General features: G+C 41.2%; 2 protein-coding genes across 3 annotated transcripts; one reads left to right on the top strand and one right to left on the bottom strand.

Annotated features, from left to right (window-relative positions):
* Positions 1-5,033: 5,033 nt before the first annotated feature.
* LOC101155305 (synembryn-A-like) lies at positions 5,034-10,421 on the top strand. The gene is made up of 14 exons (XM_011488069.2): positions 5,034-5,274; positions 5,537-5,631; positions 5,722-5,769; positions 6,223-6,240; positions 6,357-6,446; positions 6,533-7,134; positions 7,222-7,357; positions 7,459-7,647; positions 7,779-7,873; positions 8,151-8,301; positions 8,396-8,491; positions 9,336-9,480; positions 9,566-9,845; positions 9,991-10,421. Exons 2-14 carry the CDS (start codon positions 5,542-5,544, stop codon positions 10,130-10,132), a joined length of 2,082 nt encoding a protein of 693 aa, XP_011486371.1. The 5' UTR covers positions 5,034-5,274; positions 5,537-5,541; the 3' UTR covers positions 10,133-10,421.
* LOC101158892 (interferon regulatory factor 3) lies at positions 10,263-17,402 on the bottom strand. 2 transcript variants are annotated; one of them, XM_011488068.3, is made up of 11 exons: positions 17,181-17,402; positions 16,448-16,614; positions 16,193-16,364; positions 13,677-13,744; positions 12,944-13,004; positions 12,766-12,831; positions 12,431-12,673; positions 12,219-12,309; positions 11,684-11,973; positions 11,484-11,602; positions 10,263-11,227 (listed from the first exon to the last, which is right to left on the bottom strand). In XM_011488068.3, exons 2-11 carry the CDS (start codon positions 16,610-16,612, stop codon positions 11,114-11,116), a joined length of 1,389 nt encoding a protein of 462 aa, XP_011486370.1. In that variant the 5' UTR covers positions 16,613-16,614; positions 17,181-17,402; the 3' UTR covers positions 10,263-11,113. The 2 variants fall into 2 exon arrangements, with proteins under 2 accessions (XP_011486370.1, XP_004080549.1); XM_004080501.4 differs by having other exon boundaries at positions 12,431-12,676; positions 17,181-17,401.
* Positions 17,403-18,081: the final 679 nt, after the last annotated feature.

The following is an 18,081-nucleotide window of genomic DNA, read 5'->3' on the forward strand; positions in this document are numbered from 1 at the left end:
ACAAAATAACAACAGATTCTCATGGTAGTTCCTGATCCAGTTCATAACTGTCTCTTGAGTGTTCTTAGTCTGTTTTCACCTAAATAGTCCAGTTGGGCATGGAAATTTACTTGTTCTAAAATAGACTAAATTCATTACGCTAGAAGTTCCATTCCAGGGCCTTGATTTTAACGCTCCTTTTAAAATGTTTTGTTTAAATTTAGATGCACCTTGGAGTCATTGTCTGACTTCAAGACTCAGGGGGAACAGAGCGGGGACAGAATGTTTAGCATTATTTCTCAAAATATCAAAGCGCTACTCTCTTTTTTATTAATAATCATGCCTCAATTTTGACTTAGACTTTTAGGAGGGGTTTACCTTTGTTTGCTAAACAAAAGCAATTTCCGTGTTCTCTAAATGCACATATGTGGTTTCTAGGCACTAGGCTATGATACTTTACTGTATCTTAGTAGGCAAATCATTGACCACCATGGTTTCTTCATGCGTGCATCTCTACGTTTTCCTAACTGATGGCGTCAAAGGACACCAAGAAGACCAGTTAATACTCTCTTGCGTCCTATCTTAATCAATTTTTTTTATTTTTGTTTTGTATTTTTGGAAGAGGTCAAAGTATCTTTACAACAGCAAAAAAAAAACTTTAATATACCACAACCTACATAAATTTCAAAATAATAAAAAGTATTGTGCTTAAATATTGTAAATGGATCGCTCCTAATTCCTATACATGTTTTTAAATTTGCAAATTTTGTTGCAGTTTGATAACTACTTGTTTTTATCGATGCTTTAAAGTTATGTGGGATCAGTTGATGAATGAGAAAAAATACTACCTTCTGGTATCTGCAGTCTAATGCTCAAGCACTTAGGTCAGCAGGAACTTGAGGAAAGTTTTACAAATGTGTGTTTTTGATTCACATCATAAGGGATCCAGGATCTGAGGTTCCATTTGTTTATGGAAGATAGGATTACGGCTAGGATGAGGGCCTGCACCGCCAGGTGGAGTAGTTTAAATGTCACGGGGTCTTGTTCATGAGTGAGGGAAGATTGAAGCGTGAGATCAAAAGGCGGATTGGTGAAGTGTCCGCTGTTATGCGCTTACTGAACTGGTCCGTTGTGGTGAAGAGAGACTGGTCAATCTTCGTTCCAATACTCACCTATGATCATGAGCTCTGGGTCATGACCGAAAGAACGAGGTCGCGAACACAAGCGGCTGAAATGAGCTTCCTCCATAGGGCGGCTGGGCGTTCCCTTAGAGATGGGGTGAGAAGCTCGGTCACCCGGAGAGACCTCAGAGTAGAGCCGCTCCACATCCAGAGGAACCAGCCGTGGTTGCTCGGGCATCTAGGGAGGTGTCCCGGGCATGTCCCATTGGGCAGAAGCCCTGGGGAAGACCCAGGACACACTGGAGGGACTGCATCTCTCGGCTGGCCTGGGAACGTCTCAGGGTTCCCCCACAGGAGCTGGAGGAAGTGGCCGGAGTCTGGGCATCTTTGCTTAAACTGCTTCCCCTGATACCCAGTTCAGGATGAATGAAAGAAGATGGATGGATGGATAATAAGAAGAACTACTCTGTGCAACTCAAGAATCTAGATTTTACCTGTACAAGTGGGGACACCTGTAAAAATTTAAATTAAAATAATCTGCCTTTACATTGTCAACTATGTTTTGACTACAAGATTTATTGAACTGCAGGTGGTGTAACATGCTGTCACGGTGTGACAAATTTACACATCATCCATAACTGTGGTCTACCACTGGCAGGGGTTCACAAGGTCACTATCGTCTAAGCTATGACTTATCAAACATGTAATTCATCTTGACTGAATATGTGTTTACTACAAAGAGGTCACATTGTGAGAACTCCTCCAACTTTTCTCCCACCGACTCTGACGTAACGCGTATCCTGTTGTTTTAAGCCAGGAATCACCAGTCATCCACCTCTTACCCCCACTGTGTTGTTTCCTCACCCCGCTGGGCACAAGAAAGAGCATCCTGACAGGAAAGCTTGTCTTTCACCCGCATGTCACCGTCTCGTATGAATCACCTGGGGAAATGTCTGCTGAGAGTCTGCAGCCCGTAAACTGAATGTTGAAATAGGTTATAGTTAATGTTTACTTGTGAGCTAAAAGCTGATTATTTCAGTTTATTTCAAGTTTCTCCAGACACATTAAGGAACAAATTTAGGATTTTTTTTCTGGGGAAACTCCTTGTATTTTTCAAACAAGCTGCTACTTCCATGCACTACCCACTCACTGGCCACTTTATTAGGCACATCTGTCCAACTGCAGGTTAATGAGGGTTTCTCATCAGCCAATCACATGGCAGCAACTCAACACATTTGAAAGTGCAGTTCTGTGGGCAGAAATGCCTTGTTGATGTCAGAAGACAGAGGAGAAGGGCCAGACTGGCTCCAACAAGAACTCAAAGAACCACTGGTTACAACCGAAGTCTGCAGAAGAGTATCTCTGAACGAACAACCCGTCCAACCTTGAGGCAGACGGGCTACAGCAGTAGAAGACCACCAGGTGCCACTCCGGTCAGCTAAGAATATGTAACTGGGACTACAATTGACAGAGAATCACCAAAATTGGACACTGGTAGATTGAAAAAACGTTGTCTGGTCTGACGAATCTCCATTTCTGCTGAGACAATCGGATGGTCGGATCAGAATTTGGTGTAGACAACATACAGTGGAGGACAAAATTGTTGGTACCCCTCAGTTAATGAAAGAAAGTCCACAATGATCACTGAAATGGCTTGAAACGTTCAAAAGTAACAATAAATTAAAATTTATTGAAAATTAAATAATCAAAATCAGCCATTACTTTTGAGTTGTCAATAAACAGAATTATTAAAAAAAACAACTACTGAAATAGGGCTGGACAAAAATGATGGTACCCATAACTTAATATTTTGTTGCACAACCTTTTGAGGCAATCACTGCAATTAAACGGTTTCTGTATTTGTCAATAAGCCTTCTGCACCTGTCCACAGTTACTTTGGCCCACTCCTCATAAGCAAACTGCTCCGGTTGTCTCAGTTTTTTATGGGTGTCTTCTCCAAATGACATGTTTCAGTTCCTTCCACAGATGTTCAATTGGATTCAGATCTGGGCTCATAGAAGGCCACTTCAGAATAGTCCAACGCTTTTCTCTCAGCCATTCTTGGGGGTTTTTGGCTGTGTGTTTTGGATCGTTGTCCTATTTGAAGATCCATGACCTGCGACTGAGACCAAACTGTCTGACACTAGGCAGCACATTTCTATCCAGAATGCCTTGATAATCTGGAGATTTCATTTTACCTTGCACAACTTCAAGACACCCTGTGCCAGATGCAGCAAAGCAGCCCCAAAACAGAACTGAGCCTCCTCCATGTTTCACAGTAGGGACAGTGTTCTTTTCGTTGTATGCTTCATCTTTGAGTCTACGAACATAGAGCTGATGTGCCTTACCAAAGAGCTCCAGTTTTGTCTCATCTGTCCAAAGTACATTTTCCCAGAAGCTTTGTGGCTTGTCAACATGCATTTTTGCAAATTCCAGTCTGGCTTTTCTGTGATTTCCTTTCAACAGTGGTGTACTCCTTGGTCGTCTCCCATGAAGTCCACTCTGGCTAAAAACAAAACTCATCAATTTTCCTCTTCCGGCCACGTCCAGGGAGGTTGGCTACTGTCTTGTGGGTCTTAAACTTCTGAATAATATGTGCCACTGTCATCACAGGAACTTCCAGCTGCTTAGAGATGGTTTTATAGCCTTTACCTTTATGATGTTTGTCTATAATTTAGTTTCTAATGTCCTGGGACAATTCTCTCCTTTGCTTTCTGTTGTCCATGTTCAGTGTGGTAAACACCTTTTCACCAAACAGCAACGTGACTATTTGTCTCCCTTTAAATAGGCAGACTGACTGAGGACATACCTGAGTTCATCATGACCCCCTGGGCAATTAGTTCTCAGTCTTTTATGGAGGGACCATCATTTTTGTCCAGCCCTATTTCATTAGTTGTTTTTTTTAAATAATTCTGTTGATCAACAACTCAAAAGTGATGGCTGATTTTGATTATTGAATTTTCAATAAATTTTAATTTATTGTTACTTTTGAACGTTTCAAGTCATTTCAGTGAGCATTGTGGACTTTCTTTCTTAAACTGAGGGGTACCAACAATTTTGTCCACCACTGTAAAAGCATCCATCCTGCTTTGTATCAACGGTTCAAGCTGGTGGTGGTGGTGTAATGGTGTGGGAGGATATTTTCTTGACATGCTTTGGGCCCCTTAGTACCAATAGAGCATGGTGGCAACACCAGTCTTCATGAGAATTGTTGCTGACCATGTCCATCCCTTTATGGCCACAGTTCTGATGGCTACTTCCAGCAAAATAACGCACCATGTCATGACACTGAGTCATCTCAAACTGGTTTCTTGAACATGACAATGAGTTCATTGGACTCAAATAGCCTCCACAGTTACCAGATATCAACCCAAAAGAACCCCTTTGGAATGTGGTAGAACGGGAGATTAGCATCATGGATGTGCAGCCGACAAATCAGCAGCAACTGCGTGATGCCATCATGTCAATATGGACCAAACTCTCTGAAGAGTGTTTCCAGTACCTTGTTGAATCTCCGACACCAAGGCAAACGGAGGTGACCAGTGAGTGAGTAGTCTCATCGGTAAGTACTGGCTCAGCTGCAATAACGCCATCTTGTGGCAACAAAACAAAGTTACAGGAGTTTAAACTTGTGCAAACTCTTGATATGACTGATCAGATTTTTTCTTAAAGAAGCTTGCAGACTCTTTTAACATAAATAACATACACAATTATCAGTCAATTCAGATTATGTCACCATAAATAAAGTCTGGTGAGGCTGTTATTTAACATTTTGTGACAGATTTCAGCAAAAGCATGTCGACGATGAAGACAGGACGAGAGCAGAGAAGCGCACGTATTGAAAAACCTGTAAAAGGTTAGAGGGTCAACCCTGAGAGATATGAGCTTAGAGTCCATTAGTGGATTATAACCATAACCACTCCTGCATCTCCCTTGGATTAAAGAGAGAAAGGGACACGGAGGGAGAGATAGGCTGGATGAATGAGGGTGACAGGAAAGCAATCGAACTGAGGCAAATTGAAGGGCAGGACGCAACACAAACGTGGAATAAAACCTGTCCAACAAGCTGGGGAAGAGCTGCAGGAGGGGGATCACATCACATTTTTAGCATTTTAGGGGATTTTTCTCCAACCTACAGAAGATCGCTGCACATTAAAAGCACAATCTGTTGAAGGTGAGTTTAGAATTTTTGTAATCTGTTGTCTGGTCTGTTTAAGGTGTTTTATCACCAAAAAGCTTAAAAAGTAGATATTTAGAAAAATCTTTACAGGACGTTTGTGATTTCTGTGCTTTTTTTTTTCATCTTCTGTCAGCAGTCTAAATATATCCACATCTGAGTTACAATGCAACTCCGCAGGCACCAGCCCTCATCAACAGCCTCTCTATTATTGTTGTGTAACTTCAATTTGGGGAATGATTTGTGTTTGTGCGCGCAGGAAGCATGGACGTGGATGTGGAGGGGATTATCCAGTGCATCAAGCAGGGGGATGAGAACGGTGTTCAGATACAGCTGCAGGAGTTCAACAAACAGGTAGCCTCACAAAAATCCCTCCCCAGAACACATTCTCGTGTGCAGGTTAGTTCCACAAACAACAAGTCTTTTTTCTGTCTGACCCTGCAGTACGCCCAGTGCTTCTTCTTTGATGCAGATGAGCGGGAAAGGCGCAGAGTGAGTTGACTGAATGTGGGGAAAGTTAACTTCATTTCATACCCTGACTGTTCTTCAGATCCCTCCCCTATTCACTTGACCCCCCCCCCTGCCCCAGTGAAGCTGTGATTAGTAATTCTGCTGCATCAGTTGTCCTTGATCCTCTTTCTGAGCATGCTCAGACAGATTGAGTCCAGAGTGGATAACTGTTAAGAACTGTCCGATGGGTGAAGCTCCCCGAAAGAAAAGAAAAAAAAAGAGAGAATGAAGATGTTGTTTACAGAGGGTTTCATATTTTAAATTCCAGTTGAATTTAACGTAATTTATGTATTTCTGTGTTCTGCTGATCATCTTTTTCATTAAGGACTTCCACTTCATCAAAGAAAAAACCTTAACTGAAGTTTGAATTGACACTTAAACTGATTAATTTTTTCCTCTTTTCTGATATTTGATTCTCTGATTGTCTTCAACTAGCAAAGGAAACTGAACGAGGTAGAGTACCTCCATTAATGACGAACAAAATGTATTTTTGTACATGAAAGTTGTTCAAATTAAGCAATAAAGTGAGAAAATGTTGCTTATAAATTAATATTGCACTCCGATTTCAGTTCAGGAAAAATAAAGTGAGGGACTACCCAGATTCTGACTCTGAAAATGAAGAGTATGAGCAAGAAGACAGAGGCCTCTTCCTCAGACAGGTACATACATGACTGAGTCTCTGTGGTTGCCAAAGCTTTTTAAAGAAACGTCTCTAAACTTCTATGACACTACTTTTGTTTTTCAGAACTTAGCCATTGTTCTGGTGAGGTTCATTCAAACAGAAGTGAAACACCGTCTCCTAAAAGCAGCATTACGCACCTTGAGGATCCTCTCCCGGGACAAAAAGACACTGGGCGCCTTGGTGACTGACAGCGCCCTCCTGACTTTGGCCAAGCTAGCGTTCCTGACCACAAACGACACCTGCGATGATGTCAGCGATCCTGATTCGGATTTCTACGATAACATCATCGCTTCTCTGGCTGAGGCCAAAGTGCAGCAGGTCACCACTGACGAAGGCGAAGCTGAGGCTGCGGACCAAAACGAGGAGTACCAAGCAATGGATGAGGACTCCAAGAGTGACATCAGCAATGCCACCAGTGGAGACCTGGACAGCATTAGCGGGTTCGGGAGCCACAGGACCAGCATCAATGAAATGCACAGAGGGAGCACCCATCAGAAGGCACTGGAACGTGGCAGGAAGGACCGCAGAGAGAGCAAGATGGAAGGAGAGGAAGAGGAGGATGAAGGGGAGCTGGCAGAAGAGTCACTGAGGAAGGAGGCCATGAAGGTGCTGTGTAATGTGGTGTACAACAGCACCTGGGCACAGGAGAGGTTCAGTGCTCTGAGGTAGGAGGTTTCAGAAATGGTCTTCATGACATCATCAAGTCATTTGTTTAATTTAACAAACTCCCAGACTTCTATTTCTTCTGTCAGCCTTATGAATGGTCTTATTGAGCGCATATCCTCCAGCGTCAACTGGTCGTCTCCCTCCAGTGTTCAATTTTATGAGCTTCGCCTCATGTTCCTCATCACAGCACTGAGGCCTGAGCTCAACAACCAACTCCAGAAGGTGGTGCAACCTGAAAAAACCCACATGCTCTCTGTGAGGCCTTTTTTCTCCCCCAACACATGACATCTTCCTGCCCCTCACTCTGCGTTTTCCTCCTGCAGGTCGGAGGGGTGTCCATCCTTACGGCAGCCTTGGAGAGCACTCTGGAGGTGCAGTGGAAGGAGCCGTACGAGTGTGTGCTGGACCCGGCGGCACCACCAATTTCTCCAGAAGCCTCACAGCGCATCATAGAAATCCTCAAAATCCTCTTTAATATCACTTACAGCAACCACAGGCAGGAGCCTGGTGAGGTCAGTGAGTCATAAGGCATCTCTTTATCATTGATATCGCCTGCTAATCTTCTAAAAAATAATGCTGCGCTTAATAAATGACAATTCTAAGAGTGAGATAGGAGGAAAACAAGTTGTTTTCTTCTCCTTAGGATGATGCAGCTCTTTATCGCCACTTGGTGGCCATTATGCGTCTCTGCCTGTTGAGGAAATGCATGATGGCAGATGACACAGATGAACTACAAGGGTAAATATGACATCAATTATTTTCATTTTTAATTTTATTTTGTATTGTATGTTTTTAAACAAAGTTTTGTGCCACATAAAAACAATGGTCTGTTCTCTGTTCAGCGCTCTCAGTATTATTTTTCTCTTTTGATGGTCTTGCATCTGCTTTCAGCTTTTAAGAATCACATTTCTTACACTCTAATTATCACTTTTACTAAACTTTTTTAATGATGCCTGCACTGATATGTGCATGGAAGCTTAACCGACTCTGTGGTAATCTCCTCTCAACCCCACAGTCACACAGTCAACCTGCTGACTGCGCTGCCTCTCCAGTGTCTGGATGTTCTCCTCTCTGTGCCTCTGACTCCAGACTCTGAGCAAAGTCAGGGTGTCAACATGGACTGTGTCCACACCCTGCTGCTCTTCATGGAGCACCGCCTGGAGTCAGTAAGGATGATAGCAATATGGGATCCATCCTTAAGAATAACAGAGCCTCTCTTTTATAGAATTAAAGGTGTTTTTTTTCCCTTCTCTTCACCAGGGGGATAAAATCAAAGAGAAACTGACACCTATCCTCAACCTGCTGACGGAGAGCTGCAGGGCTCACAGGGAAACACGGCTCTACATCAGGAAACATGTAGGATTTGTCACTCACACCCAACCTCATGTTATACTTTTGCTGTATTACTTAACCCATGTGTTGTGTTGTGTGTAAAAAGAGACCCACTACCCTGTTTAGGTGTAGAAAAAAACACCTTAATCTACCTTTTTCCAATTTGAAATTGTATGACTTTTCCTAAACGGGTTTCATCATTAGAAAAAGGGATATTTTGCTTTTGTTTATGTTTCCACATGTACCACATGTAACTAAGACTATACCTATGGGTCATTTTTGACCCGTGAATTGTTAAAGCTCAACAGCCACACACAAACTCTCTCTAATTCACAGATAGAAACACTTACACACACACCTGAGGCTGCAGGTGGGTCGGTCAGAGGTAAAAAGGTTTTAGTTCTGCCCCTGAAAAAAGGATGGCAAGGTACATGCCATTCTTGTGAGAAATACAGCTACAAAGCCCATTCTCACATTTGTGATGAATAGTTGATATCGAAAAATTTTTACCAAGTCAAAGCAACAATTTGTTGTTCTTTTGTGTGTTACTTTTATAGTTTACTTCCTTAAGAAATGCGATAAATGGCATATACTTATATAGCGTTTTACCAGCTTCTTAGAAGGCCACAGTCCCATTCATCGTTTCACACACACTGATGTCAGCTCCACTGGGGAACACCTGGAGCAATGCCGGGTTATTCACCTATCAAAGATTATTTCAGCTCTGTGTTTCCTCTAAATGCTACTGAGGATTTGATGTTTCCTGATCTGCTTATTTTGGTTTTGAGATGCTAGTTTTCCTGCAGATTTGCAGATGGTTTTGCAATTTCAAGTAAAACTTGAATCAATTATGTGTCCTGCTCATCAGATCCTGCCTCCTCTGAGAGATGTATCCCACAAACCGGAAGAGGGCAACACAGTGAAGAGTCGTCTCATTCGCCTCATGACTCACCTGGACACGGACCTGAAACACTGCGCTGCTGACCTTATCTTTGTCCTCTGCAAGGAAAACGGTAAATATAACCCATCCTCCAACAGAAATTGCTCTATCAGCTTAAAGTGTGCTTTTATTTACTTTTTTTTTTTTTTTTTACACAGTGAGGCGTTTTGTCAAGTACACAGGCTACGGTAATGCAGCCGGCTTGCTGGCCACCAGAGGCCTGCTGGGGGGTCAGGGTGTCAGGAACTACAGCAGCAGCGCCCAGTACTCCAGTGACTCGGATTCAGACACAGAGGAGTACCGGCAGGTCAGAGACCGCATCAACCCGGTGACGGGACGCATGGAGGTACCGCAGCCGGACCCCATGGAGGGGATGACAGAGGAGGAGAAGGAAGAGGAGGCCAAGAGACTGATAACACTTTTCAGCAAGCTGTCCAGGTCAGGAAATCACACACATAAATGTGATGACATTTGAGATAAACCTCCATAAAAACAACCCAAGAAAAAGTCAATTTATAGCAGACTTAAGTGCAAAAGAGTCCTCGTTTTATGATACATGTGTCTTTTCCACTTCTGCATGCAGAGATGACATCATCCAGCCAATGGGAGTGGATGAAGAAGGCAAACTTGTCCCCCTGCAAGGAGTCGGAGAGAATCCCATGACTGAGGATGCAAAGACTGAAACAGAGACGGACGAGGGGGCAGAGAAAGAACATATGGACTGAAACTTGGGATTCGCTTGAGTCATTCTCAGATAACATCCAAGTATTTAAGTTTATCAGTGCATAACTGTGTACAATCTTGTAGTATTCTGTTTGACCCCAGAAAAAAGAAGAAAAAAAAGGCTCACATCTTTCAGACTTCGTGACTTTATTTCAATAAAAGATCCAGATGGTAAAACAGAACGCAGCTTTCACATTGGTTTCACTTACAAGTTATTATAATGTAGTTGCTAATAACCAATTGATTTTATTATTATACTATGTGTCTCAATAAAGGTTTCATATCTGGAAATAAAAAGTAGCTTTTTTCATTATGTGCCACATGAGGTGCATCGTTCATTCATGATATCTGCAGAGCATCCAGTATATTTTTAAACCTACTGCGTCTGGGAGGTGCATGCTGCAGTGCGTAGTGGCTGATTCCAGATGTTCTTGCATCTGCATCTCTCACTTTTAACAGGATTTGGTTGAGACGCAACATTTGAGTTTTAAGCATTCATCTCCTTTCTACCTTAATCAAGATCAATGCTGCTGCTCCTCATTCAAAATACATGCACATTTAAAGGGAACAGTTTGGTACAATAGCAATATCTGTGCAGCAAATATAATAATTGCTATAATAACTTGCAGTTTTTGATTCATTTTAAATAGTTTTTGAAGACATAAATACTTTACTCTGTAGTGCAAGAATTGTAAAGAAACTTGATCGGCGAAATTTCTGCAGCAACTTCAATTCATAACAAAGAACTATTCCAAACTTTAAAAAACGTATTAAAATGTTATGCTAATATTCAAAACATAGAATTAAAAAAGCTAAAAATTGTAAAGTACCTCATTATTCAATAAAATTACAGTTAAATTCGACGATCATAAAAATGTGAATTATGGAATCAAAAGATTAAATGTTCAGAAGAAAATTTTTCCAATCTGCTTTCCCATTAATAAAAAAAAAAGGGAAGATGGGGTCTTTCTGCAGACACAGTGTCAGCATAGATCCATCATCTCCCCCAGTGACTCCTGCAGTTCTACTGACTGCAGGGAGGAGGCGCCACCTTCAACCGCTATATTCTTTAGTATCTCCAGCGAAGTCAAGACCACCTGAAATACAAAAACAAATGAATATATAAATAAATACAGAAAACACAACCATGAAAACCACAGAAGTGAAATGAAATAAGAACCAAAACTGATGGAAATAGATCAAATCTGAGACATATTGCAACTGGTAAAGTTTGGATTTATTTCTGATAACCTGTTCAAACCGGTAGTACTGCCCATTAACCATTTCTACTGCTTAGATTTATTAATTACAAGTAAAAGTGTTGCTCCATGTATTATTTTATAGCAATATCACCTCAATTGTGATTAGTTTCTTCGTCCAAGGTCTGTTTTGTGGGTCTGGCCACTTCTCCCCCAGACAGAAGAACAAGGAGCATGGGGGGCAGTCACCTCCTTTGCTAAAGTTTATTATTCCTAAAGGGAAGATTCAGATTATTTTTTCTAGCAAAAGGCTTCCACACACATGACACCTTTTCTATTGCACCTTTATCTTACCTTGCAAGAAGTCCTTAAAGTGGAAAAGTGTAGCAGGATTCAGCTTGGACACCTCTTGGGGTGTTTTGCTGGTGTCGAATTTGGAAAAGCTCCAAAACACTTTGGTGTCACCCCGTCGGCAGCCGTAGACCAAGTGACCGGACACGCCCACTTCCAGGCCGTCACCTAGAGTGTTCAAAATCCTTTGGGTGAGATTAGCTTGCACTTGATCCAGCATATTTCCAGGTCCTGGCAGAGAGACCAGGCTGGGGCCGTTCTGAACGTCCAAAACCGAATCCAAGAGCTCAGGCCTGATGTTGGGGAAAAAAAAGCTGAATAAGAAAACTAACAGATTGTGTTTGTGACAAATTACCACAGAGACCAACACATTTTCTCTGAGCAAATCAACTATATGAACACAAACTATGTTCAACTGGAAAACAGCGTGTTTTATTAAACGACACTGAATAATGAGTTGATTTAAGGTGGACTGAGGACTATTTGCTTATCACTGTCAGCCATGTTTGCTTGAATATAACATCATTTCACTGCTTACCTGTAGACTAAGCGGAATCCAGCTTCATTCTCTACTAGCTTCTCAGACACCTTCACTCCTCTGTAGTACATCAGTATCCTGAATTGAGTCTCTTAAGAATTCAGAAACAGGAAATTACAATCAATGTTCTCAAAGTTTACCATTTGATGATCAAACGAAGGACTCTACGTTTGAATGGTCTGAGGCATTTCTAAGAGCGCCTCCCAACTTACTGATGCTATTTCCATCTTGAGTCCTGTGCATTGTATCCATGAAGAGTGCAGTGGCCTCATCACCATCAACCCCTCCCTCAGCTCTACTCGGTGGACATGCTGGTTGCTCAGGCAACCCAGTTTCACCGGCTGCACCCACAAACATTACTGGATCCTGCTGTTGCCCGGGCAACGGGGGTCCACCAATCAGGGCGTGATTCTGCAGCTGTTGTTGCTCAGGAGGAGGCTCGAATCCTGTGATTCCTTCTGTGTTAGAGAGAAAGTTAGGCTGCCTGTTGGAAAGTACAGAGGATGCTCTCTGTTTGCTGCTCATGCTGAAGTGCCGATGACACTACCTGCTTCAGAGTCGATGTTCAGGCCCCTCAGACACTCCTGAAGGATATCCTCACCGGCTATGCAGCCTGAAGTCAAATATTGATGAGTTAGGAGATATATCCAACTGTTTTTATTATCTTTAATTGTCTTCTTTTAATCTTTTACAACATAAAATGAATCCTTTAAAAACTTCAGTACCTGGTATTAAATCTTCTATAGGAAGGTAAAGAGCATCCTCTGTGAAGTCGACCAATTGGTTCTGAGAATCACAAGTACACCTTTAGGCAAGTCTGTGTACAGTCATGTTACAGTCGGGCTGTGTCCAAATTCACTCACTACTACCCCTAACGCAACTCAGACACCATGCTCATTACCTTTTTTTTTTTTTTTGATGACAAACATGAGGTCACCCATTTGCCAAAGTAAAAACGTAGTTAATAGGAACATTTTGCAAAGACTATTTATGAATCCACAATGATCTGATGATGAAAACTTGTATGATTTATTAAAAAAATGTAAATACATTTTTACCAAAAACATGCTTCATAGGTTAATTGGTTACTCTAACTTGTGGTGTGAATGTGAGTGTGCATGGGTGAGTGATTGTGGCCCCGCGACAGACTGGTGACCTGTCCAGGATGTCCCCAGGCAGCCCCGTGACCGCGAATAGGGACAAAACGGCTTACAAGATGAACATTTTTACCAAGTGACAAATCATTTAAAAGCAATGCATTGTGGTCTATATTTGCTAATCTAGTGAGCACACTATGCACACTACATTTTCGCAGAAACTTCTGGGAAGTTTCCAGGGCACTGGAATTTGGAATTAGAGTTTCGTACACCCCTACAAAATGACGACATAGCGCACTATGTGGTGAGTAGTGAGGGAATTCGGACACAACCTCAGTTTTTACCTTTTGTGTTTACTTACGTCTACGACAATAAAGTTGTTGTAGACGTTATTGTCAGTTTGTTCTTGGGATCCAGCAGCAAAACAAGCTGTAAGACAGAAAACGTCGTTTTTCTTCTTACCATTTATCATGTCTTTAATCCTTATTTCCAGTCAGAATGCCCCTGTTTTCATTATTCCTCTGTAAACTCCCCACTCTGATCATCTTTTGATTTATTTTCTAAATGGTCTTTTACTTAGGATTACAACGTTGTTAGCCAAATTATCATTTTTCTAGGACATGGTTTCTGCAGAGCGGCAGTCGTTCATCAGAAATTCACCTCTCAATTGTTGGTGGGACCACCCCCACATCCCGTCATCCATCTGTTTACACGCTAGCTTATAGCCCCTCGCATCCCCAACCTAACATTATCGGTGCAACAATATTGGAGAGAAATATTGGAGCTTTCCAGTCGTACAGTTTTGAGCCAGACGCCTATGGAAGTGATTCTGTAGCATAATTAAAAATAAATGTCAAAACCAGAAATGCTTTTTCATTTTCAAAATGAAGCTGCATTTGTTGACTCAAAATTAAAAAGAAAAGCAATCCGCCAAACCGCTTTTTATTTTTCTTCTTCAACATCGCTTCTTCTGTCACTTAATTAAAGTGATAATGTAAATGGTATTTGACATTTCATTTTCAAAAGGTTCTCTGGAAAATGTGGAGCGAAATTCATTTAGAAATGTCTAATTTGACAATTAAAATGGATTAACAGAAATGCTTTTTCATTTTCAAAATGTAACTCCATCAAATGACTCAAAATTAAAATGCAATTCTTCAAAATGCTTTGTCATTTTCTTCTTTACTATCGCTTATTCTGTGACATAATTAAAGTGAAAATGCAAAGAGGGGATTGCGTTTTCAAATTCACCACGCAAAATCTGTAGCAAAATTCAATACCAGTCAGCATTTCCAGGGGGGGAGGTGGGGCGATGACGTCAGTGCTCACTGTTCTTCTGCGCTCTTTGCCCTCCAGGCAGTGTTGCCAGATTGGGCGGTTTTGGTTCTAAATTTGCTGGTAAAATGGCTTTAGGTGGGTAGGCAAAATTTAGATGATTTTAGGGTCGGTTTGGCATTTCTTATTTTCTCATGAAAATATATTACCGGACTGTGTGGCTGTTGGAGTTCTGCGAAGCTTCCATGTACTGGAGCTCCGTGAACGCACCAGGCCGAGTGTGGGAGGAGCTACCAGCTAATGTTTTTAGCCGGATCGCTACATGGAGCGGTGTCTGTGTCGCTCACTATCTCACTTACAGTGCATGGTAGACACGGAGAATGTGGAGAGATCAGGTTTATTTATTAAAAAGATTTCTACATGGCAATCATGTTTCCGTGTTCGAGTTCATCTCAGAGATTCTCCCAGAGAGTCTCTGCTTCAGCTTCCAGGCATGACGGCCGCTGCAGGCGGCGGTTTTTCCTCTCTCTCACTGACCGAGTCTGAAAACTTGCTGTTCTGCGTTAACCCGAGAGGGGAAAAAAATAAAACCAGATTTATAATTACTGTTTCAAAGAAAATAAAAAAATCATAAGATTCAAGAGAAAGGTTTAGGATCAGGCTAATATACGTGTCAACAACAACATTTAGCGTCTGATGCATTTAAACTCCGTACTGCGGGCATAATGCCACAATGTGCATCTTGGCTGTAAATATGTGGGGAAAAACTTCCGCCTTTATTTTGTCTGGACACGATTGAAAACACAAATTCACATGAGTGCACGGTTTCTCAGGAGTGCCCGAAGCACACTTCCGCCTTCAAAAGCCGCCACAAAGCTACTCCTCTGCTCAGACACTCGGTTCTCACAGGAGACACGGTCACACTAAGGCTCCGAATCGTCCTCCGGAGCGTTGAACGTTACAAATCAACCTTCACTTCCCTTCACACAAACACGAAGACTCCGGCTGCGCTGATCAGACATGCTTTGCTTGTGCAGAGCATGTAGCCACACCGAGTGAGCACTGACGTCATCGCCCCGCCTCCCCCATGGAAATGCTGACTGGTATTGAATTTTGCTACAGATTTTGCTTGGTGAATTTGAAAACGCAAATGCAATCCCCTCTTTACATTTTCACTTTAATTATGACACAGAATAAGCGGTTTTTAAGTAGAAATTAAAAAAGCATTTTGAAGTATTGCTTTTTCATTTTCATTTTGAGTCAACAAATGCAGCTTCATTTTGAAAATAAAAAACATTTCTGGTTTTGACTTTTATTTTTAATTATGCTACAGAATCGCTTCCATAGATCCCAGCTCAGATGAGGAAAACGAAGACATGGATCTATGTTTTTGCAAGTGGATGCATCCGGATGGAGCGGAGCAGGGAGCTTGTGGCCCACCCAGAATATTTTCTGCGTGACAAATACAACCATTATCAAACTGATTTTTATGATAAAAGACCTTTTAAATCTAGCAAATATGAGGAAGAAAACAGCAATAATGCATATAACACTCAGAATAACCCTTTTTTCTTGTATTGCTTTCCCTATTTAGATCCTTACCACGTGAAGAAGACTCTTCTGGCCAGCGATATATTTTATGGGGGTTAGCATTGTCATTTTTGTTGTCTGACACCATTGTGAAGCCCTTAACTCTAAGAGCGCTGCGAAAGTTTCTTTTCCAGTGTGAGGGATCTCCCTGAGCTCGACCGTTGCCGCTCACCTCAGCCCAAGCCTAAATGCACACAAAGACAGATTAACGTGCTTAAATAATGAATTATCCTATGCGCAATAATATACTGCCCGCTGAAATCCAACCTTAAAGATGAGAACATCCGTGTCGGAGGAATCCCCTCTCAGACCGTGTTTCCATGGGATTGAGAACTCTGTTTTCTCTGCGTTTGTCCAGGCAACACCTTGATATTCAGCGTTTTCAATTTTGGCCCACAGCCAAGGCATCAGGAGAGGTTTAGGGTGAGCCATTTCTACAAGAAGATATGATAAAAGCTCAAAAACTGACCACAATATCAGATAGAAGGAATTCCTTGTTTATGTCTATGTTCTAACATCTAAGTGTAAAACACTGGCATTATATGACAAAGAAATACAAGGAAAACATAGAACCATGCAAAATAGGAAATCATGATGATTATAATACAAATTATTTGAATTATTTCAAGATTTCATGCATTTTATGAACCAAGCAGAGGAAAATAGTACACATTTATAAATATTGACTTAAAAACTTTGAAAACACGTATGGTTCTCCAACATTCCTTACTCTGAGGGGCACACAATTTTAAAATACTAATTTAATGCCATTGATTCAGTAAATGCATCAGACTTACTTACGAAGTAAAGAAGTCAGAAAAGAGGAAGTAATTCAATCACAACAATACACTTCATTTAAACTAAATAAAGACTATAACAGCTGATAAAAGTAACAACTTCTCGATTTTCTTGAAGAAATGTCCCTGGAGGACTTATAATTGATTGTAAAATGTTTTCTATGTCCGTATGAAGTCCAGAAAAGTAATAGTTCCTCTCGTACCTGTTCAGTGTTGGTGCAGCTGCCGATATGACTGTCTGCAGCTGTTGACGCGGTCAGATTTCTACTGTCACTCAATGTGAGCACGAACAAGCCAGTATTTAAATGACAGACTCCTTTTATGCTGTCATGCTTTTAACTTTTTTTTCATCGCAGCCGTTTATTCTCGGGAAACTCCGATTCTTCGGTTTCGTTTTCCCGACGTGACGTCAGACATGCTTCGGGCACTGCGCAAGCGCACAAATGAGTATGGCTGTTCCTGGACCTGGACGTCCACTGTGAAGAATTATTTATTGAAAAATATGATTTGCATTATCGGTGAAGCCACTTTTTTCTCCCCATCTTTTTAAGTTTGTGATGAATAGTAATGGACTCTATAATTTTGTTTGACTTCTATCATTTATTGTTTTCTTCCTTTGTCAAATTTGGTCTGTTATTGTATCGTCAATTTTGTTAATAAAGTTTTTCTTAAATACTGTTAGGCATAAAAACAATCAAGTTATACTTGAGTACTATAAAAACCACTATTGCCTATGTTAAACTATTTTGTTAAAACTTAATTAATTTCCTGTATTAGCTTTTAAACATTTAACTGTCAAATCTATCAAGCTTTACCTTCTGGCCCTGTAAACTCAAAAGTCACAACTATTTAACCCTCCTGTTATGTTCGTTTGTGAGGCACAGAGATGATGTTCCTGGGTCAATTTGACCCGGTGAAGGTTTTATTAATTAAAAGATGTCTGAAACCCAAAAAATCCTAAAAAGCAGTGTGAATATATCATCACTTACTCCATTACCAATTATTCTTTCAAAAACCTAGTGAAATGGTGTACCTTACCTCTAACAGGAAGTGGTTCAATTATTAAATAATTCATTCGTTTTTCTTAAAAATACACATGTTCTA

The sequence above is a fragment of the Oryzias latipes genome, chromosome 19 (genome assembly GCF_002234675.1).
Source record: "Oryzias latipes chromosome 19, ASM223467v1".
Taxonomy (NCBI): Eukaryota; Metazoa; Chordata; class Actinopteri; order Beloniformes; family Adrianichthyidae; genus Oryzias; species Oryzias latipes.